The sequence below is a fragment of the Mesoplodon bidens genome (assembly GCF_964165515.1).
Source record: "Mesoplodon bidens genome assembly, chromosome: 11".
NCBI lineage: Eukaryota > Metazoa > Chordata > Mammalia > Artiodactyla > Ziphiidae > Mesoplodon > Mesoplodon bidens.
The window spans coordinates 5110747-5137500 of NC_138167.1; the positions used below are offsets into that span (position 1 = coordinate 5110747).

The 26754-nt window shown below is 53.9% G+C and overlaps 1 protein-coding gene across 2 annotated transcripts in view; it reads right to left on the reverse strand.

Moving 5' to 3' along the window:
* The window catches only part of ANO2 (anoctamin 2), a gene marked incomplete at both ends in the record, with an annotated part of 339298 nt that extends 319718 nt beyond the window's left edge, over window positions 1-19580 (reverse strand). Inside the window, 2 exons of one of the 2 annotated variants that reach the window (XM_081247877.1) lie at window positions 18005-18331; window positions 19476-19580. In XM_081247877.1, the coding sequence (XP_081104003.1) occupies window positions 18005-18331; window positions 19476-19565 (417 nt within the window). Of the gene's footprint in view, window positions 1-18004; window positions 18332-18832; window positions 18854-19475 lie in introns of those variants that run through there. The other variant, XM_081247876.1, reaches the window with a different exon arrangement.
* Window positions 19581-26754: the final 7174 nt, after the last annotated feature.

A 26754-nucleotide genomic window follows, 5' to 3' on the forward strand; every position in this document is an offset into this window, starting at 1 on the left:
GTTCCCATATCCCCTCCCTTTTGCGTCTCCCTCCCACCCTCCCTATCCCACCCCTCCAGGCAGTCACAAAGCACCAAGCTGATCTCCCTGTGCTATGCGGCTGCTTCCCACTAGCTATCGACCTTACGTTTGGTAGTGTATATATGTCCATGCCGCTCTTTCGCTTTGTCACAGCTTACCCTTCCCCCTCCCCATATCCTCAAGTCCATTCTCTAGTAGGTCTGTGTCTTTATTCCTGTCTTACCCCTGTGCTCTTCATGACATTTTTTTTTCTTAAATTCCATATATATGTGTCAGCATACAGTATTTGTCTTTCTCTTTCTGACTTACTTCACTCTGTATGACAGACTCTAGGTTCATCCACCTCATTACAAATAGCTCAATTTCGTTTCTTTTTATCACTGAGTAATATTCCATTGTATATATGTGCCACATCTTCTTTATCCATTCATCCGATGATGGACACTTAGGTTGTTTCCATCTCCAGGCAACCATTTCTGAGCCCCCTCCTGGTCACGAGAGGTTTCGCTTCCCACACCTAATACTCAGCACCCCTCTACAGGGCCGAGGACGACTGGTAATGCTTTTGTGGACTTGAGAAAGTTCCCAAACATCCATGGGCCTCCTTGAGACAAGCAGGAAAGATTCTCAAAGGTCCCTTCCAGCTCTGACTTTCTGAGTCATCAGGGCCGACAATAAAATCAGATAGAAAAAACTAAAATAAAATAAACTCTCTCTTTTCCAAAAGAATCGGGGGGTCCGCCTGCCGATGCAGGGGATACGGGTTCGTGCCCCGGTCTGGGAGGATCCCATATGCCGCGGAGCGGCTGGGCCCGTGAGCCATGGCCGCTGGGCCTGCGCATCCGGAGCCTGTGCTCCGCAACGGGAGGGGCCACAACAGTGAGAGGCCCGCATACCGCAAAAAGAAAAAAAAAAAAAAAAAAAGAATCGGGGGCACATCCACGCTTGCTCTACATTTAACTTGTGGCCCCTGCCATCCTGGCCCAGCCCCCTCCCCGGACAGGAAATGACTCCGACTCCTTCATCTGGGGCTCATTGCTTCCTCTGCTGAGTATTAGAACTGGTTATAGCTGTATGGACGGAGCCGAGGTCGAGAGGGCAGGAAGGCGTCTCCTTGTTCTCGGCCCAGGAGACAGGAGCCAGCCGGACAGCTGGGACGGGCTTGGTCTCCGTCGCCTCCCTGCTGGCAGGGACTGATGGCTTTCTGTGCTCATCAATTCAGATGTTCTCCTGGGGAGTCCTTGACTTCACACTGGGTGGGGCCCCTGTCAGCAGGGGAACCAGCTGTCCCCGCCCCACTCCCTTCAAGGTCTGCTTCCCGAAGGCTGAAAACCCGAGTTTCTAGGCCCAGCAAGCCAGCAGCAGCGGCTACAAAAGGGACCTGGAGATGTTAGCAAAGCCGGGCAGGAAGTAACAACGAGCAGATTCAACCTGGAAAAATGCGGCCGTTGCCTCTGGGGCTAAATAATCAGAAACACAAATACTCAGGTGGGAGGGAGATGCCTGGAACAGGAAGCGGCCAGACAGCATTTGGACAGGAGCTTGCAATGTGATCTAGTGACAAAGAAACTGCTGGGGGATTCACAGGCTGGATGCATGGAGGTGCTACCCCAACAAGAACAAGGAAGGAGCAGGGGCGGGGCCGGCAGCTGTTCTCTGCCTCCCTGGAGGCCAGGACTAAGTGGACCACAGGGTGGAGATGGCAGCAAGGGAAGGTCAAGTCAGACTCTAGAAAGAACCTTGTCGCTATGAAGCGCAGGCAGAGATTATCCGAGGTGATGGAGAAATCCCCAGGAAGCTATTTGCAGCACCGGGACATAGGAAGCCCGTCCCAGAGGCAGGGGCATGGCCTAAATGACCTTCAGACACCCCATGCAGCCCAGCAAGGACCACCTGACTCTGCAGGAAACAGGGAGCTGACCTGCCCGTAGATGCCACAGGAGACAGGAGATGGAGGAGCCCAAACCAACTGAAAATACTGAAATCTGAGGGCTGGGGAAAGTCACATGACCCGTCTTGAGTCTGAGACCAAGCTCCGATCTGCAGACGGCCAGACTCCCCGCTCCTCGGGCTTGCAAGGAGGATACTTCCCAATCTTCCTGCTGGCTCCACTGCCGAGGACGTGGGAGTCTCAAAACGAGGCTCCCGAGACAAGTCCCCATGTACGTGAGACCCAGCGGGGCCAATCAAAGGCGTGCCATCTGACCTGTTCCTTCATCAACTTGTGGTTGCTCTGAGGCACTTAGGTTAGATCTCAAGAATAAATTCCCTCCTGAGTTTTGAGATACTGTGCAAGCAAGCAAAAGAAGCGATTTCTCTTCTTTCCCTCTGGTAGGTCATGGGCTAGATGGTGCTTAAAGAGTGGTATGGTGCATCTTATTTCTCACTGAAGCACAGTGAGGAAGGTACAAGTGTGTATCACTTCCATCCAACTTGAGGTCTGGAAGTTTGGGTTTAGAGGGTAGATCAATTAGGCTGATTATCCACTTTAAAAAGGGACTCTCTGCAACAAGCTACATTAATATACTTAAATTTTAATGAGAATTTTATAAACAGGGGTTCCGTGTACCAGGCAAGACTTCTAACTCAGACCAGGGCACACAGATGGATGACCTATCCGTGCAAAGGTCCCTATGATTCCAGGTGAGTCTTCCTGGGAACCAGTCAGCCTCCTGGTGAGGTATCTGATACCAGGTTTTAGCCCTTGGGAAAACTTTCCAGAGACTTCAGAAAGAAGAAAAGAAAAAAACTGGTTGAAGGAGGCTCTCCAGGGCATGTGGACAGCTAGCAGGTGTTAGAGCCTGACATGGGTCTGTGAAGCCAGGCCAGGAGAGGAATGGGAATAATTAGGATGGGAGAGTCCAGCTCATTTACAGACAGGTCAGCCTGGAGACCAGAAAACAACAGAAGCTGTTTAGGGATCTTTGGGCCTGAGAGGAAGGAACTAGAACAGCAGCTATGCTGAGCTTCATTTTTTTTTTTTTTTTTTTTTGGCAGTAAGCGGGCCTCTCACTGTTGTGGCCTCTCCCGTTGCGGAGCACAGGCTCCGGACGCACAGGCTCAGCGGCCATGGCTCACGGGCCCAGCCACTCTGCGGCATGTGGGATCCTCCCGGACCGGGGCACGAACCCGTGTCCCCTGCATCGGGAGGCGGACTCTCAACCACTGCGCCACCAGGGAAGCCCTAAGCCGAGCTTCTGACATGTGCCAGGCACTGCCCTAGACACTCTGACGAATGGCCCCTCATTTAATCATTTGTTTCCTTCACAACTATCACGCACCCCTGATGGGCCACTTGTCTTCAAAACAACTCAAATAGATCAGATGAGAAAACCAGAGTGATAGGTGACATCATACAATCTGCCCAAGTTTAGGCATCGCTTAGTGGCTGAGCTGGGATTCCAAGCTCACTTTACCCCAGAACTTTCTCCTTCAGGAAACCTTCCAGCCCCACCCCTCCTGGTGTCAGTCACTGTAACAAGTCAGCTAAGCTGCGTGCAGACACACATATGCAGGCAGCAGGGTCTGTGCCTATCATGTGCGATTACCCAAACCAGTGGAAGCAGGGAGAGCCAATCAACCACAGCCCTTCTGTCCTGGAGAGCAGGACCACTCTGTGTCTGGGGGAGGAAGATCCCAGCATCTCTGCCTTGTTCCGCTTGGCCAAGCGGAACAAGACAGAGAATTCTCTTCCATTTCCTGAGCATCCGAACAGCAGGAGGGAATGACCCAGAATGCAAGAGGCCGTGAGCAGATTAACCACTCGCCACCACACATGCCCATATGCGGAATAACCTGCACATTTACGGGGGTCGCCCTGCGTGACCCTGAGAAACCGCCTGCCTTCTGTGCCCTTCGCTAAACACTGACCCCCCCCCAAGTGTGCTGACATCTTCCTCCTCTTCACCCCACACCAGCACGGGCCTCTGCACACAAGGGACTCTCCATCCCAAATGCTGCCTGGCCATGCGGGCATTAAGCTCTGACATCAGCGGCTTCTGAAGGTGGGGGTAAAGGAAGGCAGGAGGCCTGTCTGGGGCCGTGGTCCTTGATAAAGGAAAGGGTCCCTCGGGTGTGATTTCCAGAGCCCTGCTCCATCTGCAGGTGCCCAGTCCACAACCATCACCTACGGTTTTGATCCCTATTAAAGACGCAGCTGCTGCGAAGTCTGGCTGTCCTGAGGGGTCTGAGTGAAAAACCTGAGGGTGGATGTAAAGTGGGGGAGAGAGATGGGAGAATCAGATGGGAGAACCAGATGGGAGAAGCCACAGAAGAGAGAGGCTGGGCACCCAAGACAAACGGGTCCTGCCATCAGCCCTCCTGATGCCCACGGGCAGGAAAGGGCACAACACACACGTAGGGGTCCTCCCAGCCCTGCTCCCAGGGGGCTGACGTTCCACACTGGCTCACCGGTCACCGTCCAAAGTGGCTCCGGACACCAGGCTACCCCGCGCTCTCTCCAGTTCCTGCAGTGTCAGTCCCCAGCCTCGCCCTCCTGGGAACCCCTGCTGCCCCTCACCGTTTGCTGGTCCAGATCTACCCAGCTATCTCAGAGGCAGCCCCGAGCAGACTGATTCCTGCCACAAACAGAGTCCGTGGGTAATTAACAGGTATCTGCAGGGATCCAGCTGTTCCCCCATCCCATGACCGCCTTCCTCGGCGGATAAGAGGGGCAACGGAGAGGGCGGAACAGGGAGCAGAGAGGGAAGGAGAGAACGCTCCCAAGTTCAGAGGCTCCCGGCTCCTCTCCTGAACGTGCTTTGGTGGCCGACAATCCCGATGGTGCGAATGAGGACCCCCCACTTCCCCACACCAAGCTCAGAGGGCAGAAGCATTACCCCCAGAGAGGTGGGACGCTGCAGTTACTGAGACTCAGATGCAGGGTCTGAATCCCTCACTGGCACTAGCTCTTTGACTTTGACCAAGTAAACTCAGTTTTCTTATTTGAAAAAATAAAGACAGGGGCTTCCCTGGTGGCGCAGTGGCTGAGAGTCCACCTGCCGATGCAGGGGACACGGGTTTGTACCCTGGTCTGGGAAGACCCCACATGCCGCGGAGCAGCTGGGCCCGTGAGCCATGGCCGCTGAGCCTGTGCGTCCGGAGCCTGTGCTCCGCAACGGGAGAGGCCACAACAGTGAGAGGCCTGCGTACCGCAAAAAAAATAAAATAAAATAAAATAAATTTAAAAAAATAAAGACAGTAATAGTAAATCTTTTATAGGGTTTTTACAAAGATTCAATGAGTCGCTTTATGTACCGAGCGCGGTAAAGGTATTTGCTGTCATGACTAATATCTTCAAAAGCAGCATTAAGATGCTCAGGGAAGGAAGGGTCCAGATTCCTGCGGCCCCCGTGGCAGGAGGGAGAGAACAGGTATTCCTGGCAACACCAAGAAGGAGATTTCTGGTGACTGGATGAAGGCAAGGTCCCGGGGCCAGAGAGGCCTTGGGGACATAGCCGTGGTCACGCAGACAGTTCCTGACATACGATCCGTATGAAATTGTGTCTGTGTCTGTTTCTGAAGGATTTCATAATCACATGGAGACAAGCCTGTCCTAAACACAAACATCAACAAGTCCACAGCAACGGTAATCATTCTGGGCTGTGGGATTTGCCCCAAGGGCAGAGCTGGAAGGTGCTGAGAGAAAGAAGAGAGAACTGGAGAGGGAGGGAAGAAAGCTAGGGAAAACTGCTAACAACCCCCAGGGTTCAACCTCTTCCCCAGGAGGGTCACCAATCCTCTCAACGCTGGACCCTGGACCCCAGGGCAGCCTGAAAGGGCTCAGGTTTACCCCAGCGGTGCCCGCCCTGTGTGCGTGTGTCTGTCTGTCTGTCTCCCCCGCCCACCCTTCCTCCCACCCCCTCCTCTCGTTTTTTGTTCCCCTCCGCCCTCCCCTCAGGACGGGGGTGCTCCAAAGGCTATGGCATCTTCCTCCCTGGCTGGGGAAGCTGCTGCAGAAGAAGCCGGCAGGTGGAGGGGGGTGAGGGGGGAAGGAAATGCGGGCAGGGTTCCAGGCTGCTGAGAGTGGGAGCAGGGCTCAGGGAAAGGGAGCGGGGTCTCTCTTCTTGGGAAAGCCTTCCCTGCCAACTCCAGCTCTTGGGGACGGTCCCCTCCCCTGAACCACTCCACCGTGTACTGTCTTTGCTACACATTATGCTTTGAGTCAATTCAACACACTTGAGTATCTCCTATGTGTCAGACACTGTACAAACAAAAGAGGAATAAAACACGATCTCTGCTCTCAAAGTCTTCAATCTATCTGGGAGGAAGTAAAGCTCCAGAGGGCGCAAAACTAAGTGTTTTGGTAATTCTGCCCAAGAACAAGGAGCATTAGATTAAGGACAGACACAACAGAGCGTCAGATAACATTTTTAAACGGTGAGAAAGTCCCTTTTCAATTAACTGCAAAGATAAAGTCTCCATTTGATGTTAGTACATCTTTAAGCCCTCGGACACTACCTAAGCTTCCTTCTTTTAGCTTTTCTTCTACTTTTGTAATTGAGGTATAATTGACATATAACATTATGTTAGTTTCAAGTGTACAACGTCATAAGCCTCCTTCTCAACAGAGAGTGAGCCTGCTCCCCCGCCTCGGACCTTCCGCAGCCAACTGCGTCCAGCTGGAAATTAGTGATGTTACTGTGTTTCTGCTGTGGCTTATCTTTGTAGTTATTTTCCATTTATTGGTGTGTTGGTTTTCCATTGATAATGATATAGTATTTCCTTTTAAAATAAATTTAAGTTTAAAAATTGAACAGCTTAGCAAAAACATTCAGCAAGTAACAGCGTAAATAGTAAATGGTTATTTACTATTTATCATGAAACAGGTAAGCAGGGGTATTCAAGATCATGATCACAGTACTAAAATAACTGAAATGGTGAGATCCTTTGGCCAGAGGAACCCACAAAAGAGGCAATCAGCATCTAAGCCTTTGTGATTACATCTCTTCCCCCAACTAGACATCAAACTCCCCGCACCTCCTCCCTTTGGGGAGGCCTAATCCACACATTAGCATGTTCATTCACTCAGAAAATGGAAAGGAAATTCAATCCCGCTCATACGAAGGGTAAAAATCGTGGAAAATTAAAGCAAAATGTGGCACGTGGGACAGCCAACTTGGACCCGTGGCAGAGGAAAACCCGATGCAAGGAGCAAGCCCACACCATTCCTACAAAGACCCGGGGACGTGATGGCACGTCTTTCTAGGACATTCTGCAGCCTGTGAAGTATCTTCACCCGTGGAAGGGGCTGCTCCACGGCTCAGATGAGAAGATCGGCCCAGCGTGGCTAAGAAACGTGCACAAAGGCCACGCCCGTGACCCCTGCTCGTCGCCCTCTGCGCTCCAGATTTCTTCCCTCTACCTCCTGCCGCCACAGAAGTCCAGGTGACACCAGGAGATAACTCCCACCCAGAGCCACTGGTCTTCTAAATGTCCTGCCAGCACAGCCCTGCTCCCAGGCCCTGGCCCAAGTCGGTCTGAATGCATCCCCTCCAGCTGCACCCGGAGCGCAGGACACAGCAACGCACACAGCGCCATCTGCGGGTGGGCAGTGTGGGCAGGGCTCCAGCAGCAAAGCCCGCCCAGGCCGGGGCAACGGGCTTCCACTCCGAAGCCTTTGGTGGTTCCCCAGTCTGCACTTGACAAAGAAAACAGAACCCGACAGCACACCCTCCAAATCCCACTCCTCTGACTTCCCGATTCTGAAAGGGTGCTAAACCCCGCAGGCGCTCTCCCAGGCCTGGGAAACCTCGACCCTCCAAGGGCCGGTGGATGAGTTAAGTCCCCGCGGGCTTGAGGAGCTCAGAGAGGACACCTGACGCGAGCCATCCCCCAGTGGAAACACGACAAGACAGTTAAGAGAATACCAGCGGTCACCTAGCCCAGGCTCACGGCCCGGCCCCACGACCGCGGAGCTGGACAGAGAGTCGGGCTGCTGGCCGTCACGGGCGGAGGACAGCAGAGGGGCTCCCAAACCAGCGATGCCCGAGGGACAGTGATCACATTCTGGAAGATGTGGGGACGGACCCAGAGTCCCCCAGGAGCCCCACGCAGTACATGTCCCCTTCCATGAACCTGTCGGGGGAGATTCACACACTCTGGCCTCAGCCAACCTCCTGGGCGAGGAGAAGGGACGAGGGCAAGAGTGGGCGGGGTTTCCACCGCGCACGTCTGCTTCAGAAGACAGTGACGTGGCTGGCCAACGGCTGACAATCCTGCCAGCTCTCCCTCCTTCTGCTCCCGCTGTCCCCTCAGCCTGTCCTCCCTGCAGTCCCGATGCACAGAACAGGGGAGGCAGGGAGCACATCGGGGGCCCTGTCGCTTTTGCGTGTGGCCTGGATGCAAACAGGCACATCATCTCCCCCCGGGCAGAGGCCACGGCCCTACTCAGACTCGCCATCCACTCACCCCTTGCTCATCCAGAAAAGTCGAGCTTCTCAGCAGAACACACAGCGAGGGGCTGTCTGTTCCCGACGCCAGGGCAGGCCGGGCCGCGAGGTCCCTCAGGAGCTGGGACGACACGCCCAGGTCACAGCGTTCCTTGCAGAACCCTTCACAAAAGCCCTTAAAACACCAACATGCTTAATTCCAACACTCAAACTAGGAAAAATTTTAGTGGAAGAACTCATAGGATAGGAAACAGAAAATCACCACCAAAATCAAATGCAAAATTAAACATGATGGGCCAATTCTAAGTTTTCCCATTAATATTCTTCTCCTTCTCACCCACGTCCTCTGCCCTCACCAAGTACACACTGGCAGCCAGGTGCTAACAGCTCCCAAAGGCTGAAGGGAAAGACATGTAAGAACAATTTTAAATTGAGAAAGTTGACTTCATCAGTGCAGTTTTTGAGAACACTGAGAAAAGAGTCTGCAGTGAAGAGAGGAGGACACGTAAGGCTGGTGGCCCAGAACATCCTCACCATGGATCAAGCACCGGATATAACCAATGGTGTCTCCAGACCTCAAAGGCTCCAAGAAAGACCTCACCACATACAACACCCAGGTCAGCTAAGCCTTCCAAACCTGCACCCTCCTCCCCAGCGTCCCAGCCTGCAGAGGGCGAATCTTCCCTGGAGCGTTGATAAAAGTAGCAGACACAGCACCCTCAGGTCTGCTGGGCCCCAAGCATCTGGGGGCAGGGAGAGGGAAGGTGATTCAGTCTAGAGCTTCAAGGCAGGAGTGGAACTTCGCCCAGTCACCCAGGCCACGGGTCACTCTCCCAGCACTCTCTTCCCACCTCTGTAACTGCACTTTTAGACCTGACCGTGTGGCTTTCCGTGGTCACGTCTGCTTCGCCCAGCAGACTAGAGGCCTCAGCCCCACCTCGGAGGTGAATGTCTGCTAAAGGGAGAGGCAGGAGAGGGGAGGCCAGAGACGGAGCCCGGCGGGTCTTCTCTGGCAGCTGCTTCCCTTTTGGGCATCTTTACAGCTGAAGTGACTAGCCAAGCGGTCCCTGGCTGACAAAGACCTTGAATTTATCAGACGACCAGTGGAGAAAGGCCTTCTTTCTCCACGTTTGTCTCAGAGACCAAAATATCTAGCACTGCCGTGAAGAGGGAAGATCAGCAGGATGGGACCAGCTGTCCCCTGACCCTCTCTTCACCAGATACAGAGACTGATGTATATGAGAGGAGCAGGAGTGACACACAAAATATTGAACCCCCAGCAGAGCGCAGTGTTAAGTCAGAACAGGCACCAGCCACGGACCCCGACAGTCATACGAGGAGGCCCAGACACCAGGCTGCTGCCAGGAAGATGACAACTCGGCTGCAAGCAAGATGGACCTAACAGGAGGAGGTCATCTCCCGCACGACTTATTTGTCCGCACAGACTCCCTGCCATCAGGATCTCATCCGCCAAAGATGGAACTAGCAGCGTGAGCTTGTACACGTCACATCCTCTCGACTTCGGTTCCCACTCTCTTACGGAACTGAGAGAAATTCCAAGCCCTTCCAGCTCACATATCACATGACCCCATGTCCGGGTACCTCACCGATTACCCCTGGTAACAGAAAACCAGCAAAACACGAGCAGGCCAAGGGGTGCGCAGGCCAGAAGCCCTCAGCAGGTCAACCACTGATGCCTGCCCTCTGCTACCACGGGGGGAAATGGGATAATCAAAGCCCAGAACCTCCTTCCAGCTGCTTTTGAGGAATCCTAGGACTGCTAGAAGCTCAGTGATCGATGAAACACACCCGGACGTACAGGACTTGAGAAAGAGCCAGCCCCCAGCTCCTTCTAACTCTGTGTAAACCCCTGGCCCGCTTTTCACCAGAGCCATTTCTTTGCTAACCTGGGCAGCATGTGTCTGCATGGCAGGAGGATCATGTAAGCCAACCACCGCCCTGCAGAGTCGCTGTAAGAAGGGAGGGGGAACAGGAGGTAGGAAACCCGGTTTCCAGGCACAGCCCTGTTCCCCAGCAGCCTGGCAAGGGACCTCTGTTCCTACATCAAGGGGATGAGAGATGGCCCAACCATCCCGGTGGGGACACCACGAGCATAAAATAAGAATAATGAATGTCAATATTTTTTCTTTTTTATAATTGAAGATTAGTTAACTTACAATGCTGTATTAGTTTCAAGTGTACGGCACAGTGATTCAGTTATACATATAGATATATTCTTTTTCAGATTCTTTTCCATTATAGGTTATCACAAGATATTGAGTACAGTTCCCTGTGCTCTACAGCAGGTCCCTGTTGCTTACCCATTTTATAGATAGAACTATGTATATGTTAATCCCAAACTCATTCATCTCCCCCTCCATCCCCTTTGGTAACCATAAGTTTGTTTTCTATGTCTGGGAGTCTGTTTCTGTTTTGTAAACAAGTTCACCTGTATCATTTTTTCAGACTGCACATATAAGTGATGTCACATATTTGTCTTTCTCTGTCTTTCTTACTTCGCTTAATATGATAATCTCTAGGTCCACCCATGTCACTGCAAATGGCATTATTTCATTCTTTTTTACGGTTGAGTAGTATTTCATTGTATATATGTACCACACCTTCTTCATCCGTTCATTTGTCGATGGACATTTAGGTTGCTTCCATAGCTTGGCTATTGTAAATAGTGCTGCTGCGTGTGGACAACGGGGTGCATGTATCTTTTCGAATTATAGTTTTCTCTGGATATATGCCCATGAGTGGGATTGCTGGATCATACGGTGGTTCTGGTTTTAGCTTTTTAAGGCACCTCCATAGTGCTCATGAATGTTCATTTTTTAATTACAAACTCTGAAAAAGGAAACTGATATTCACCCAGGTTTGGGGGCCTTGACTTGCCCTCCTTGCTTCTCTCTGAATCCCCACCCCCAGGCTGCCTGGAGGCCTCTCCTGGGAGACCAGGTCCACCCAGCTCTGTTCTGCTCTGCTCGGCTGTGCCGTCCCGAGGGCAGGGGCTGCTGCAGCTGTCTTTGTTGTGTTCTCTGAAGTTCCCTTGGGGCAGGAAAGAGGCAGGTGAGACGCCCTGGGCTCCAGCACACGGCTTCAGAGCGGGGCAAGTGAGACAGGAACACATCCAAAGCCAGGGGGAAATCATCGTGTTTTCTCCAGTCATTAGTGCAAGTCGACAGCTGCGGGACTGCCACGCACACCCATGAGAGCACAGCAGCATCGCCAGGAGACGGGATGAACTGGGGCGTGATTAGATGCCACGTTCCCTGCACTCCTGTAGCTTCCTTAAGAACACAAACCCCTATCCCGTTCCTGAGGAGGAAACAGACTAGTCTTATGATGGCGTCAGCAGGGGTGTGGGAACCCCCAGCCCAGAGAAATACACCACTCCCCTCACTCCAGCGCCCAGCAGCCTGCTTGGGGCCTGAGGAAGAGCGAGGGACAGGAAGACCTCCAGGGGACGCTGTCACCCTAGAAAAGCAAGCAGCACGGTTTTCCTAAGGATTAGGGAATCTCCTACATCCTAGTTTTCCCAGCAAAGGAAGATGATACACGTAAGAGAGAAGACAGTGCAGGTGTGAGTGTCTATCATCTGCAGGGCTGCAAACTGATACCATAAAAGGAGAAATGGCCACCCGGGCTGGCCTGGCCCTTCGGGGAGGCCACCGCAGCCTTCAGGAGAGCAAGAGGCCCAGACTGGTGGTGGTCACTGCTCTGCGCCCACCCTGTGCCCCTATAACGGAGGACAAAGCAAGGGTGCCCCAAAGCAGTCCCCTTTTCTAGATCAATATCTCCAGGCCCCTGCAGAGAACCTCTGTGAACTCCAGGGAAGGAAAAATAGGAAACTGCTATCAAGGGCTTGTCACTTCTCCCTGGGATGACAAAGCCCCCAGAAGGTCTCAGCCGGGGTTGAAATCCCAGCTGGATCACTCGGCAGATGTCACCGTGGCTGAGTCGCTAGCCTCTCCCAGCCTGTCTCCTCCTCTCCTCGAAAAGATGGGACTCACGCCCGCCTTGCGGGATATTCACGGAGACTCAAAGAGGATGCACAGGTGGACGCAGGATCCCACGTTATGAGACGCACAGAAGGCACTCGGGAGAGACAGTTTCCTTCCTTAAAGCCAGAGACCAAATCACACTCTAAGACAGAGCAATTTCCCAAAGCTGCCCTACCACTGTCCAAGGGCCTAGGAGGACGGAGGTGCCCATCAGCTGTTTAATCCGATGTATAAAAACCCTTCCCTGAGAAGGGGTGATGACAAAGGTCAAGAAACAGTAGCCTCTGATCTGAAGAGAGTGAGGCAGCGTTTGATTTTCCCAGCCCGCCAGCTTCTCCCCTAAACGAGTCCCACTGGGAGGTCACAATGTCCCACACCTCAGAGGTCCCCTAGATGACTCCTTTTGAGCCGGCACAGTAATCTGGGTTGACGTGTCAGGCGTCAGGGCTACAGGGTGAGGAGTCAGGTGTCAGAGTCATCCTTTGCCTTGGCGGGAGGGGGTCTCCTCTCCGCAGAGAGAGAGGAGTTTGGTCATTCCTGGGTTGCCAGCCGACACCAGGTCAGAGCGGAGAGTTCTGCCTCCTGAATGAAGCTGTGGGCTTCCAGGACTTCCCAGCTGGCACTGTGCCCCTTCTACACCTGACTCTGCCCAAAGCAGCCCATGGAGCTGCCAGAGATGCAGGACCGTGTGCTGATTAAAGGCAGCTCCTGCTATGGGTCCTCTGGCGCCCTAATCCCAGGAGGCCAGCGCCGAGCGGGGGCCGCCTGGTCTCCGTGTCGATGCCCTCTCTCCACTCCCAGCTGGGAACGTCGGCTGCTCACAGAGATGAAGTTTGGGGCCACGCGTGCTGGAGTTTCCGGGCCTGCAGGCTGGGAGAAGGCCTTTACCGCCAAGCCCACAAGCAGGACCACCAGGCCCACCAAGTGCTTCGCACGCTCCAGGCTCTGGGGCTCACTCCTGGCTCTGGATTCCCCCTGGTGCCACCTGAGTCTCTGCCTCTGTCCCTCGGGCTCAGTCTCACTCAGGGTAGGAGGTCTGGGAGCGCCCGGGAGGAGGTGAGTCACAGGAGGCCTTGTTCAGCCCATCCATTCCACAGCCGGTCTGGAGGCTCGACGCTGGGTAAGTCCCTCAACTGCTTGCATTAGCCTCCCATTCAGCAGTGATGCTCAACTCCAAACAGGGGGCCCTCATTTATCCGAACTGGCAGTGAGGGTGCAGGGGTCTCTGTCATCCACAGGCACCTCCAGTGAGGTCTCTATTTTTTTAATTTTTTTTGGCCACGCCACGTGGCATACGGGATCTTACTTCCCCGACCAGGGATCAAACCCTCGTCCCCTGCAGTGGAAGCGCAGAGTCTTAACCACTGGACCGCCAGGGAAGTCCCTCCAGCGAGGTCTTTAGATGAAATTCTAATCAAATGACCAAACGTAAGAAAACAGAGCCAACTGTGGTTTAGTCATCCAATAAATATTGAATAGTCTTTAAAATATGAACATGGACCTTGTCAATACATGGCAACACGTACACAAAATGAAAAGTGAAACACCAAACGGAAAGGACACGTCAGTGCTCCTCCTGCCTAAAGCACGGCCAGCTACCAACTAGGGTCGAAATGAACTCCACACGACACTCAATCAAGTAGAGTTTGGTGGCCGCAGAGTTCTTTCAGTCTGTAAGGTTAAGTGAATATTCTCCATGGGTGTCTGATAGAAACCCATTTCCTCTCCATTTGTCTTCAAAGTGAAACTAGAGCCTAAGAGGCGGTCCAGCCCGGAAGAGTGGAGACAGCCGTGCAGGTGGGGCCACTGCACCCGCTCTCCGAACGGCCACCAGGGGAAGCCGAGCAATGTCCCCGCCCCCGTGAGGGGCCAGGTCCAGGCTGCTGCTCACGGCCAGAGGCTGAGCATCCTGATGCACAGAAGAACGGGTCAGACCCTCACGGTCTCCAGCTCTAACCAGGGTTTAGCACCAACATGGCACGGGGGCCGGGTGGGGAGAGATGGAGCAGATCATGGGACACTGCCCTCAAGGAGGTGACAATTCATTCGCAACCTCGTTGGGTGGCGACTGGGTGCTCTCTATCATTCGGGGAGCGACTAGGTAAACAAGCGCTCATCGGTTAGAAAAAAGGGATTAGATGAACGTGCACTACGTGAATGGTCTGAAAAATATAGTGCTGGGGGGAAAAAGCAAGCAGCAGAATGGGATGTAAAACAGAGCTCCTCTATGTAAATCAAAACTGCATACAGTTCCGAGAAACTGTCACCACCAAGAGGAGCCTAAGGAAACATGACACTGAATAGAATGTGGGATCTGGGCTGGGATCCTGGAGGAGAAAAAGAGAGAAGGTAAAAACTAGGGGAATCTGAACAGAGGAGGGATTTTCCTTAATGACGGTGTATCAATATTGGCTCATTCGTTGTGACAAATGTACCATATTAATAACAGAGGAGACTGGGTGTGTGGGACAGGGGAGCTCTCTGTCCAATTTTCCTGTAAACTTAAAACTGTTCTAAACAATAACGTCTGTTTTTTTAATGAAAAAAAAATTGCATACAGTGAAAACGACACTATGCATTTCCCAGAAACACGAGGCATTGGAATGATTGCCTGTGGAAGGGGCAGGCAGTGAAGAGTGAAGGGCTGGGGGGTATTTTAAAAAGTCACAAGAGGGCTTCCCTGGTGGTGCAGTGGTTGAGAGTCCGCCTGCCGATGCAGGGGACACGGGTTCGTGCCCCGGTCCGGGAAGATCCCACATGCTGCGGAGCGGCTGGGCCCGTGAGCCATGGCCGCTGAGCCTGCGCGTCCAGATCCTGTGATCCGCAATGGGAGAGGCCACAACAGTGAGAGGCCCGCGTACCGCAAAAAAAAAAAAAAAAAAGTCACAAGAAGGACCTTTGCAGAACACTGATAATAATGCACCATGGCTGAGCACTGTACTTAACTCAACTCTGCATCAGAGGTGCCAAAGCAAATAAGAATAATTAATTTTTAAAAAAGAGAAAAAAAAAACACTGCAAGACAGTAGGTCACGATGGCTATATGAGTGGTGGAGGCCCTGATGACAGAAGGGACTTGGGGAAGGCTGAGTAGCTTGGAAAGGCTCCAAGAAAGAACAGGTAAGTCAGCCTTGAAGCCCGGGGTAGGGGCCAGGAGGGAGGTGCTCTGGGTGGGTACACACCAGGAACAACAGTCCAGGACACACTCCGCAGCCCCACCTAACACTAGTCAGTCCTAAGAGCTAGCTCTGGGCCCTCCTAATTCCCAGCCAAAGGCAGGAAAATCCAGTAGCAACCAAAATGAATCACGCTGGAGGGCAGCAAAGACAGCCGCGATACTAGCAGCAGTAGGAGGAGTTACAAGGACAGTTACGTTTGAATTTCAGATTAGCAACAACTAATTTTTTAGTACAAGTATGTCCTCAATATTGCATGGGACACACTTAAGCTAAAAACATTATTTGCTGTTAATCTGAATTCAAATTTAACTAGGCACCTTGAGTTTTTATTTGCTAAATCTGGCAACTCTCAATAATAACAACACAGTAACACTCATTGTTACTATTCTAGATACTTTACTTGGTTGTCTTATTTCATCTTCACCCCACACCAATGAAGAATGTATTGTTTCTCCCTTTTTACAGACAAGGAAACTGTGATTCGAAAGGGTCGAGTCACTTGCCCAAGGTCGTGAGGCTGGCAGATGCCAGGCCTGGGATGTGAACATCTGGACTCAGACTCCAGAGTCCAGCTCTGGAGCAGGTTGCTGTCTCCCAACTCAGCAGCCACAGGAGGCCCAGGCCTCCGCTCCCTGAGCCTGCCTGACTCCCTGACACCCAGAGAAGGTGCAGCCTCCCGTGGTGGTGGTGTCCAGAGCTCCCTGTACGGCCCTCCAAACATGCCGCCACCTCAAGAAACCTTCCCACCAGACCCCAATCAGAGGCACCCAGCAAGCTCTGGGTTTCTAAAAGTCAAAGTCAGCATTCCCACAGCAAGGGAGCCCCGAGTAGCCCTAAAAGAGCACGACGTCCCTACAGGGGTGCAAAGAATAATGAGAAAAGGGGCTCCTGGTTTAAGAGTCTGGATGAGCAGCACAGGTCCGCACAAGGGGTCTGAGCCGGACCACATAAAAAATGGGTGAATGACCTCTGGGGGTCCCTTCCAGTTTGGGGATGGCATTAATGGGAATCTCACAAAACAGGTTTCTGATGAGAATGTCACCCCACCCCTCAGCATGACACCCTTTTCAATAATCATAATGAGTACTTATTGAGCATCGACTGCATACCAGACATTGTGCTAGATGTTTCCATTGCCCGGTCTAATGAGGGGGCATATAAAACTACAATCCTGCAGGACGTCTATTATTTTGCAAATGAGGAACCTGAGACTCACGGACATCACTTATTTATTCAACTAACACTGGTTAAGCTCCTACTATGTGCCAGACTCTGTCCTAGGTGCTAGGGATACAGCAGTGAACCAAACAAGACCCCTGCCTTCATGGAGCCAGTAGGGTCACAGATTAAAAAATAAACAAATCTACCATGTTATTTCAGGTGCTAAGTACGATGAAGAAAAGCAAAGCAGAGTCAAGGAACAGAATGATAGGGCTGGGAGTACTTTACCTAAGACGGTCAAGGAAGAGGTCTGGAAGGAGGTAACATTCGGGCAGAAGTCTGTAGTGAGGGCCTGAGCACGCACAGGTCTGAAGAAGGGTGCCCAAGGCAGAGGGGACAACCAGCGCAAAGGCCCTGAAGTTAACAGTGACCAACACACAACCCAGTTAAGGCCCATGGGCTGGAGCCAGCACGGGAGTGTGGGAGGGGTAGGAGATGAGTTTGGATGGGATGGCGAGGCAGGTCATCTTTAAAGGATCGTAGGGTGTGAAGAAATAGACGGAGAAGTGAGTGACAAAATGGATGGATGGACGGACAGACGGACGAATATGTAGATAAATGGATTTCCATAGGCTTGCTACTGATCAGAGGTCAGAATACATATAGCTCACAAGTTGATAAAATGTATCTGATGTTCAGTGCCCAAATAACCAACTTCCTGAAGGCCCTAGGCAAGCGCATTCCTTATTTATTTATTTATTTATTTATTTATTTTTCGCTGCGCAGCTTGCAGGATCTTAGTTCCCTGACCAGGGATCAAACTCACGCCCTCAGCAGTGAAAAACGTGGAGTCCTAACCATTGGACCGCCAGGGAATTCCCATACATTCCTTACTAATGTCGTTCTTCTATACAGGAATTGTAATCCAAAATTCAACAGGCAAACCAGGCCTTCATTCGAAGGAAACCATTACAAAGGCCAGAGGATGCCGAGCCAGCAAGAAATGTCGTGTCTTCTGTCTCTAACTAAGCCAGCTTCCACAGAGCAGATGGGCACCCCACCGCCAGCACCAGCACCTGGGATCCCGAAACTCTTCCTCAAGTCCTTGAGCAAGAAAATCTGGTTTGCCCACCAAAAAAAAAAAAAAAATGAATGCCAAACGCCAGAACAAAGCCAAGGCTTCCTGCAGGAGCCCAGCCTGCTTAGCCATCCCACCCCGTACCCTCTGCCACCTGCCCGGCCTCACCTCCAAGTCCTTCTCCAGCTCCAGCCCGGCCTCCAGCAGGTTGTGCTCAAACTCCTCCCGCTGCTCCTTCCTCTCCTCCTCCAGGGCGTCGAGCGGCCCCGGCTCAATGTCACCGGGAGGCCCCGCGGCGGGGTCCTTGCCCGTCTCGCCATTAGAGACGATCGCCAGCGAGTGGCCAGGGAAGCCGTGGCCGGGGTGCGCCCCCCGTTTCCGGTAGTGGTAGACGAGCACGTAGTCGACCTTCCTCTGGTTGTCGTGGAAGTGCATGCGGCTCAGACGGGGCTCCCAGGGCAGTAGCTCGCTGGCCTCCAGATAGTTGTTGATGACCTGGCCGGAGAGAACTAGGTCACGGGCGGCGAGGTCCAGTGAGGGAGGGGCGAGAGGCGCGAGAGGCTGACCTTGCGCTCTGGACCCCGGGAGGGGGACTTGGAAGCCAGGCCCTCCCGGCCCCAAGGAAAGGACAGAGGGGCCCCATTTCCTCAGCCATGACGGGCCCGCGGCGCCTCCACCCACTACCGGGTCCAGCCCGGGCCCGGCCGGCCGCCCGCAGCTGCGGCGCCCACGCATACGTGCACGCTCAGGTACCCGGATGCACAGGTGGCGCCAACACCACGCATCCCACCGCCCGCCTCCCTTCGCGCCCCGAGCCCCACGCCCGCTCCCGCGCGTGCACACAATCCCGCACTCGGCCTCCCTGTGGACGTGCCCGCACACACTGTGCACACGCGCGTCACCCGAGTGCACTCTGACACGCGGCGCCCCGCACGCACCACGACACCCCCTCCTCCTTGCAGATGTGCGGCCCTCCTGCAAACACGCAGTACTCACCGGCAGGTTCTCTGGATCCATTGGAACAGAGGCCGATTTCTAGCCGCCTGGCCCACCCCTGCCCCCACCCCACGGGGATTCACTGTACACTCTGCCCCTCACAGCCCCCCCCCTCCTCCCCCTCCCCCTCCTCCTCTCCAGCCACTGGCGAGGACCCTGCCAGAGACGGCGGCGGTCCACTCCCGTCTGCTCCCCGAGGTGGGAGGTTGAGAGCGGAGGAGGAAGCACGAGGCAGAGTGGGGGGAGGGACCTGCCTCCCCCTTTGGGTGTTTCCCTGTTTATTACCGCTTTGATACCCAGCTGCCTCTGCAGCCATCTGAGAAGTCACCTGGGCAACCAGATGAAGCGCCAGGCACAGGAGAGAGCCTCGGAGCTGCCCCAGCAGAGGTCTGGTTCCTCCGACCTGAGGGAGGGGAGCCGGGGAGTCTGCAGACCAACAGGCGGGGCCCCCTGGCCTTTCACACGCCCGCCTTCCGGGCCCTCCTCTGATCAGAGGGCCCCGGTGCTGCTGGGACAGTTGTGTCACCATGACTTGGAGAGACAGGAGAGGATAAGGTCCTAACAGAAACCCCTCCCCCGACACCTGCCTCCCAGGTGGAGGGACCCCCCAGTCCACAGGCTTCCTGGGGACCCCAGTACTCACAGAGCTGTTTGGGGAGCTCCTTCCACCGGACGCCTGGCTGGAACATCGGGTGAGACTGCCCTGGAGACCCCGGGCTCCGGGACGCGGCATCTGGAGGCATTGCTGTCCGTGTTTGGGGCCCTGGCCCCCTCTGACCACTGCCCGGGGGCACAGCCGGCGTGGCGAGCCAGGGAGCAGGGAGATACCTGTGTGAGGCAAGGACAAAGGGGGACAGCAGCTTCAGAGGATGGGAAACCCGGGGACCCGGAGAAACTGAGGCACTGAGGCGGGGACACCAGGGCGACCCGAACTAAGACCGCGCCACATCTCCCCACAGCTGTCCCCTCACCCCGGTCATTCCTCACAGGCTTAGTTAGCCAGGTTCACGCTGGCCACAGGGCTGGGGGTGTCCCCATTTCTCTCTCTCTCTCTCTCTCTCTCTCTCTCTCACACACACACACACACGTAGCCACCAGCAGGAACTCCTCCCGATGACGGCCGTCATAATCTCTCATGATTCCCAGACAAGCGGAGAGGGGTGGCACCCGGGGGGCAGGGTGGGTGGGGCACTGCCTGGAGAGCCAGCCTGAATTCATGCCAAAGGCTTAGCCTTCAGGGTCCCTCCTGGGGCAGCAAGACCAGCGGGCACCCTGGCAGCCCTCACACTCCTCAAGGAGACAGCAAGGACAGCCCAAGAGTGGGTGCAGGGCAGGGGCAACCTCTGACCAAAGGGCCACCACCTCCAGGGCCCTTGAAGGGTCCCCATGCCCCTGCTGCCCCCTGGCCCCCCAGAGCAGCCCTTCAGGGCACCTGGGCTGACACCTCAGCTCTGTCACATGCTGGCTCTGAGGCCTCTGAGCCTGTTTCTTCAACTGTAAAATAAGGAGAATCCCAAACTTGTAGGATGGAATGAGAATGAGAGATACACGTGCAAAGCACCCGGACAGTCATTAGACTACGGGTATGCAATAAAAAAGTGGTTATTATCATTGTTCCTATGTTTTCATTTTAAACTCCGCATGAGCAGAAATCACACCTTATACATCCAGCTCAGCCCTTAGCCCCTGCCGAATGAATGAATGAATGAACAAACAAATGTATAAAAGGCAGCTCTTCCTGGTCTCTTGAAACAGAACCTCTGGTCAGTTACCGGCTTGTGGAGCAGCCCTCTATGTGCCCAGCTCTCTGCCAGGCAGTTTCGGGAGAACTGGGACATTGGGTCCCTGTGCTTAAGAAATGTATCATCTCTTTGTGAAGATACCGCTGATGTGCAGGAAACGCAATTATGACAAGCAAGTAAAGATTCCATAATTTGTTTCTAGACTGTGGGCTCTGGTCTATACTGAGGGAGACCAGAAAGGTGGAAAGTCAAAGTGGCTTCAGGAGGACTTAAACCTGAACCTGGGTCTTGAAGCATCTGGAAGGCAGGGGACAACACAGAGGGGCAGGGGTGGGCAGTCGTGCTGGTGGTGTGACCGGGGGTGGGGGGCCTCCAGCTCAGGGTATCAGGGGACGGGCTTCCTTCCTTGGTCCCCAGTCTTGCTAATCCCTCTCCCCTTGTACCTTTCCGCCCAGGGCAGAACTGAGAACAGGCCTCTACACCCCAGGGAAGGCCTGGAAACCTCCGTGTGCATGTCTAAACAGCCGGAGACCATCCTGATGCCTACCTGGGCAGGTGATAACGGGGATGCTCAGTCAACGTCCACCTTTCCTCGACAGCAATTCACATTCACCCAACTGTGAGTTGGGCAGCTCAGATTCAGAGTCAGCCTAAAGCTTTTGTCAAGCCACTGACCAGGAGCCACCATCCCCTAAAGGTGCCACCTGGGGTTTGAGGCTGGCCTCCAGGGCTCCGCTGGCCATCCTGGCTGGCCCCTCCACTTGCCCCCTGACACGTGGATCACGGCTGCCTGTGGCCATGTTTTCACGCCCACCTTCTCCCCACAACCAGTGATTAGAGCACAGCATATGGTTCAGCCATTCCAGCTCCAGAAAGACATTCCAGGCAATAATGCCATTTTAGAGAGCTCTCTTAGCAATACCGACTCCACTTTGATTTTCCTTTCACGTCATTCCCTCGGCTCTTAGCACAAGCTGCCTTGAGCAAGAGATCCATGAGTGTTTGTGGCTTAGCTACCCTCCTGGGCTCTGGGGGTGTGATATTGTGACTTATTATAAGAAACAGACAATTTGGTCTTCATTCTGTTGCTTGTACAGAGCTCCTAAAACCCTTAGAACTCCTTAAATGTGGAGAACGATCAAGGTGTCTTTTGTTATGTTAATGAGGTGACTTTTGGAAAGCCCCTCTGTAACCTAAGGAAGAGGGCTGGTTGCCAGGGGAACCAACCTTGTGATGAGAGGGTGGAACTTTCAGTCCCCCCTCCCCCTTCCGCCCCCTTTAACCTGTGCAATCCGATGCTCTCTCCAGGTAGACAGGGTCGGAAACGAGTTGAATTGTAGGACACCCAGCTGGTGTTGCAGAACTGCTTGGTGTGGGGAAAAAACCCACACACTGGAACTGGAATCAGAATGGTAGGGTGCCATGAGGGCGAGGCATAGCTTACCGTCTCTGGATCAACTAGATGCATTTTCACAAGGCCTGGACCTGGGGCCTCCTCTCTACACTCAGCTCTTTTCCTGGGAACTCGCATCCATGCCAATGACTTTAATTATCACCTCTATGTCGATGACTCTCAAAACTTAAACCTTTAACAATGACTCTTCTCTAGCCACCAGACCCATACACCCTGCTGCCCACCTGGCATCTCTGCTTGGATGTTTCAGAGGCCCCTCAAAGTCAACACGTCCAGAACCAAACTTACGACCTTCTCCACAACGCGACACTTTTTCAGTAGCCCCATCGCTATGAATGCTACCACCATCGCTCAGTCCACGAACCACAAATCTGAAGGCAGCCCTGATAGCCTTCATCCCTCACAGCCCAGATCCGATTTGTGATCGAGCCTATGAATTTCACCCCTGAAATACCTCCTAAATCCATCTGTTTTCCACCACCCCCAGGACCACCTTAGCCTAGTCCAACTTATCATCCTTGCTCACCTGTCTTACTCCACACTCTCCCAACACCCCCGCCACTTCCATCCTTGCTCCCCGCCCCTGTTCCCCACAAGGGGGTCCTTTCAAAATGTCAATCAGGCCATGACGCCTCTTGTGTGGAGACTTCTGGTGCTTCCCACGTTCTTGGGCTGTGAGACCCTGTGGAATTTGGCCTGTTCACGTCTCTGCCTCATCTGTCCCGTGTCCTGGTGGAGCTCTGAGTTCCAGCCATAGTTCATGCTCTCAGTCTCTCTGATGCATCACACTGCCTCCCTGCCAGGATCTTGCATAGATTCTTCCTGCTGGCTGGAACGTGCTTCTTCCTCTAGCTCCAGGCCACCTGCAATTTTGGTCCTTAGGAACCCAGAAAACCCAAACGCAGCACATTCTTGTCTTAGAAAGCTACTAATCAAGGTGAGACAGGAATATTCAGATACTACAAGCAGAGCTAATCTCCTTCCACCCCAGACATGATTGAGATGCTACAAGCTGAGCTGGTGCAGAGGGAGGTGTAGGCGGAGGTGTAGGGCCACACAGACAAACGTCAAGTTGGCCAAGGAAGGCCTCCGAGCTTCAGGCAGTGGACCCCACTGGTCAGCAGGGAGCTGTAGAGAGTGGGACTCAAGCAGCAGCCTTGATTGTCTGGCGTCACTGAGGGAAGATAACCCACTAGTGACAACCCACGACTGTCCAGTCTAAGAGACTCCTTCTATATCCTAAACCTTTGCTCAGCTCCCCAAATGACCCCCCCAACTGACCACCCCATATGTGAATAGCCCATCTTCCAATTGTCTGCACCCTCATCAGCCTCCAGGAGCATTAGGGTGGCAGGAGAGGAGGGCCCTCCACACCTTGTCCAAGTGTGACCAGATGGAAATGACCAGAGGCCTCCCGCTGAGCATGGACAGGGGTGCCCCACCCCGGGCAGGAGCACATCCGCACATCCACATCTGCCCCCCAGTCCATCCTCCTCCTCCACCCTTAGAGGGATCCCTCAAAATTAGACATCACTTGACTCCACCCTCCCTCTCAAAGCCCTTCACAGGGTCCCATTGCCTGAGGATAAAATCTTTACCATGAACTGAAAGGTGGAACATGTATTCTCCAACCTTGTTCCTGCCCTGCTTCCTACCCCTCATCTCTTTGAAACTTGAGTTTTTCTGAATATTCTGATTTGCTCCATCTGTGGAGACGCTGAAGGGCAATGGAGCCACAGAGGCACTCGATTAGGGGGGCTGCCCTCTTGCGGGGCGGGAGGAAATGAAGGAAAGGAGGGCCATCCTGGTCTTGGCTTGCGGTTCGGAGGCACCTGCAGCCTGTCCGAGTGGTGGTCCAAGGCCACGGTGGACAGTCTTTGTCAGACCGAGAATAAAACATCGATAAATACCAGACCGTGATTTGGGACTACACGGGGGTAGCCCAGACCACCTGAGAAGCACGAGGGTCGACCTAGCCACGTCCCCCCACCCCATGACCCTCCCAGGAGCAGCCACCAGAGCCCTGCCCCACACCAAGCCAGGAGGACCCTGGGTGCCTAGTCCTGGCATGGCCACAGTTCTGTAAAAATACTGTATCTTCTCTTAGTTTTTCCTTCCATCATTGGGGGGAGGGGTCATTTTGTTCCTTTCTTCATAGAGGAGTGTCATGATAGAACAAGAGAAAAGATTAAAATTCCTTGGAAGCATGTGAGCTACAGAAACTGTGAGGATTGTTGACGAGTCCCACTCTGGGGCTGCAGTGCCTGCCCCCCCATCCATCTCTGCCCACCCAGACTTCTCTGTTCCACTCCCCCCTGCCCCTGTGTGCTGGTTACTATGTGCTTCCTCTTGGATTCCTGGATGAGACAGGAGAAGCCCCTGCTGTCCACCCCCATCACTACAGGGGAGCTGATTTCCTGACTCATCTGGGACCACCACACACTTCTTTACCCTGGAGAGCCAGGTATTTCCAAGACGAACTCCACCCCTCCTAGTTGGATCTAAGCTCCATCACCCCGTTGGCCTGCAGGCACCTCAGGTTGTGCTACAGAGGCAGACGGAGAAGGAGTAGGATTGGAGATTTGAGAGAAAAGAACAGAGACTTGGGGCAGGGAAGAGCCCAAATCTAAATGGAAAAACAGAGAGAACTTGTTTTCCGGTCCTGCCCTCTTGTTGTCCCTTCCCTAGGCTGCCCAAGGCCCCTCCCCAGCCTGGGTCCCCATATTGTAAGCCTACACCCACCCCACCCCCCATCCACTACCAGGGGCTTCCAACCCTCACTGCCATGGCGAAGAAGCTAACCTACCCCAAAGTACAAATAGCCCGTGCTGACATCCTGAGATAATCTGAGTGAAAGCATTTTGAAAACTTTAAAGGCCCTGCAGACCTCACTAGACCCACATGTTTACAGGGCAGGGGCCTTCGCCTGAAGGAACACCATCTAAGGGTGGGCACGGTGCACCCAGTTAGGTGAGGGGGAGGTGCTGAAAGGTGGGAGTGGCTTCCAGACCCTTCAAATCATGCCACACCTCTCAGACAGTGTGTCAGGAATCTTCTGGGTCCCAGCGAAGGTTCAGAGCTACGAGGGCAGAGGGCAACAGGAGGATGTGACGAGCTAGTGAGAGTGAGAAAAGCTCAGGCAGCGGGTGATGGTGGGCAAACTGGAGCAAAGGGACCAGAAGACACCGTCAAGAGCAAGGCAGTGCCAGGCTGGGCAGAGAAAGAGCAGGCAGTGGGCGCCCCAGGCACACGGGAGGGCGACATGAGTCATCAGGGCCTGAGAAATTTCCAGAGCCTCTGAGACAGACAGCAGCAAGAAGAGGTTTCCTGTGGGAGCTGGACTTCCAGGCAGCAGGGCTTATCCTCGAAGTTTCCCTCATGGCATCATTGCTGTCTCATTGCCAGCCACTGGTAGGTGAGTGTGAAATGCCCAGAAAAAGAGGGCAGCCCCCGTCACCAGCCTTCTGAGGCCGCTACTTCTGGCAAAACCAGACAGGCCAGGGCTGCCCTGAGGGGGACAGAGAATCCACACCCTCCCAGGCCAAGGACAAGACACCGGGCAGGGCTGGTCCTACTGACGGGCAGGCCCTCAGGAAGTCTCAGAGCAACCTGGGCACTTGCAGATTTTGAGAGGCTCACCCGGAGCCTCCCTAAGAATCCAGGGGTGGATGGATTTCATTTCAGAGTCAACCCTTCCACCGAGGTCTCACCCTGCTTTCCTGCATGAATTTGACCCAGGACAGCAGTCAAAATTTGATATTCTAAGCTCAAAATTTGGATCCAATGGCCCTGCTGATCGCCCCACCCCTTGCCCCATAGGTCCTGCTGAATGTCACCTTTCTCAGCCCCCAAATGCGGCCAAAGTGACAGAGGGACCACCCTCCAGTCCCCTCCCCACGAAAGGACCATCTGCAGATCTGTCTCCTCACCTCTGCTCATCTCACGGCCTCGGTCAAAAACAGCCCTCTCGGGGCTTCCCTGGTGGAGCGGTGGTTGAGAGTCCGCCTGCCGATGCAGGGGACACGGGTTCGTGCCCCGGTCCGGGAGGATCCCACATGCCGCAGAGCGGCTGGGCCCGTGAGCCATGGCCGCTGAGCCTGCACGTCCGGAGCCTGTGCTCCGCAATGGGAGAGGCCACAGCAGTGAGAGGCCCGCGTACCGCAAAAAAAAAAAAACAAAAACAGCCCTCTCTCCCCTGATGTTCAAACACCCCTTCCTGAGGATGATACCGCCACAGTCTGCATCCCTGCCTTGAACCTGGATGAGGAAGAGCTAGCTGGCCTCCCTGCCACTGACCTCCCCTTTGATCCTCGGCTCACGGCTCACGCTCGCAATGCAGCTCTCCCCCAGCTCATGATGCAGCTGGTGTGACCATGCTGAAACAATGTGACCAGGTTACTCCCGGGCGGTGGTTTCCCACTCTTCTTAGAATGAAGACCAAATTGTCTAGTTGGTGCACAGGACCTTTCATCATCTGAGCCCCACCTACCTGTCTGAGCTGCTTCATCTCCCAACACCCACCCATGGCCCGCCCTCCCCCTCCCGGCCCTTCCCCCACTGCACACACACTCTCATGTCATGCTCCAGGTACAACTGGCCATTGGGGTGGTGGTGGGGGGAGGCGGGGGGAGTGTACATATACCTAAACTTCCACATCTCTATTCATCCCAGAACTATTGAACTTCCCAGGCACTGAATAATACACTGGAGACTCAAGGTAAACAGAACATGCTCCTTGCCACCAAGCCCTAGGTGCCCACAGGGAA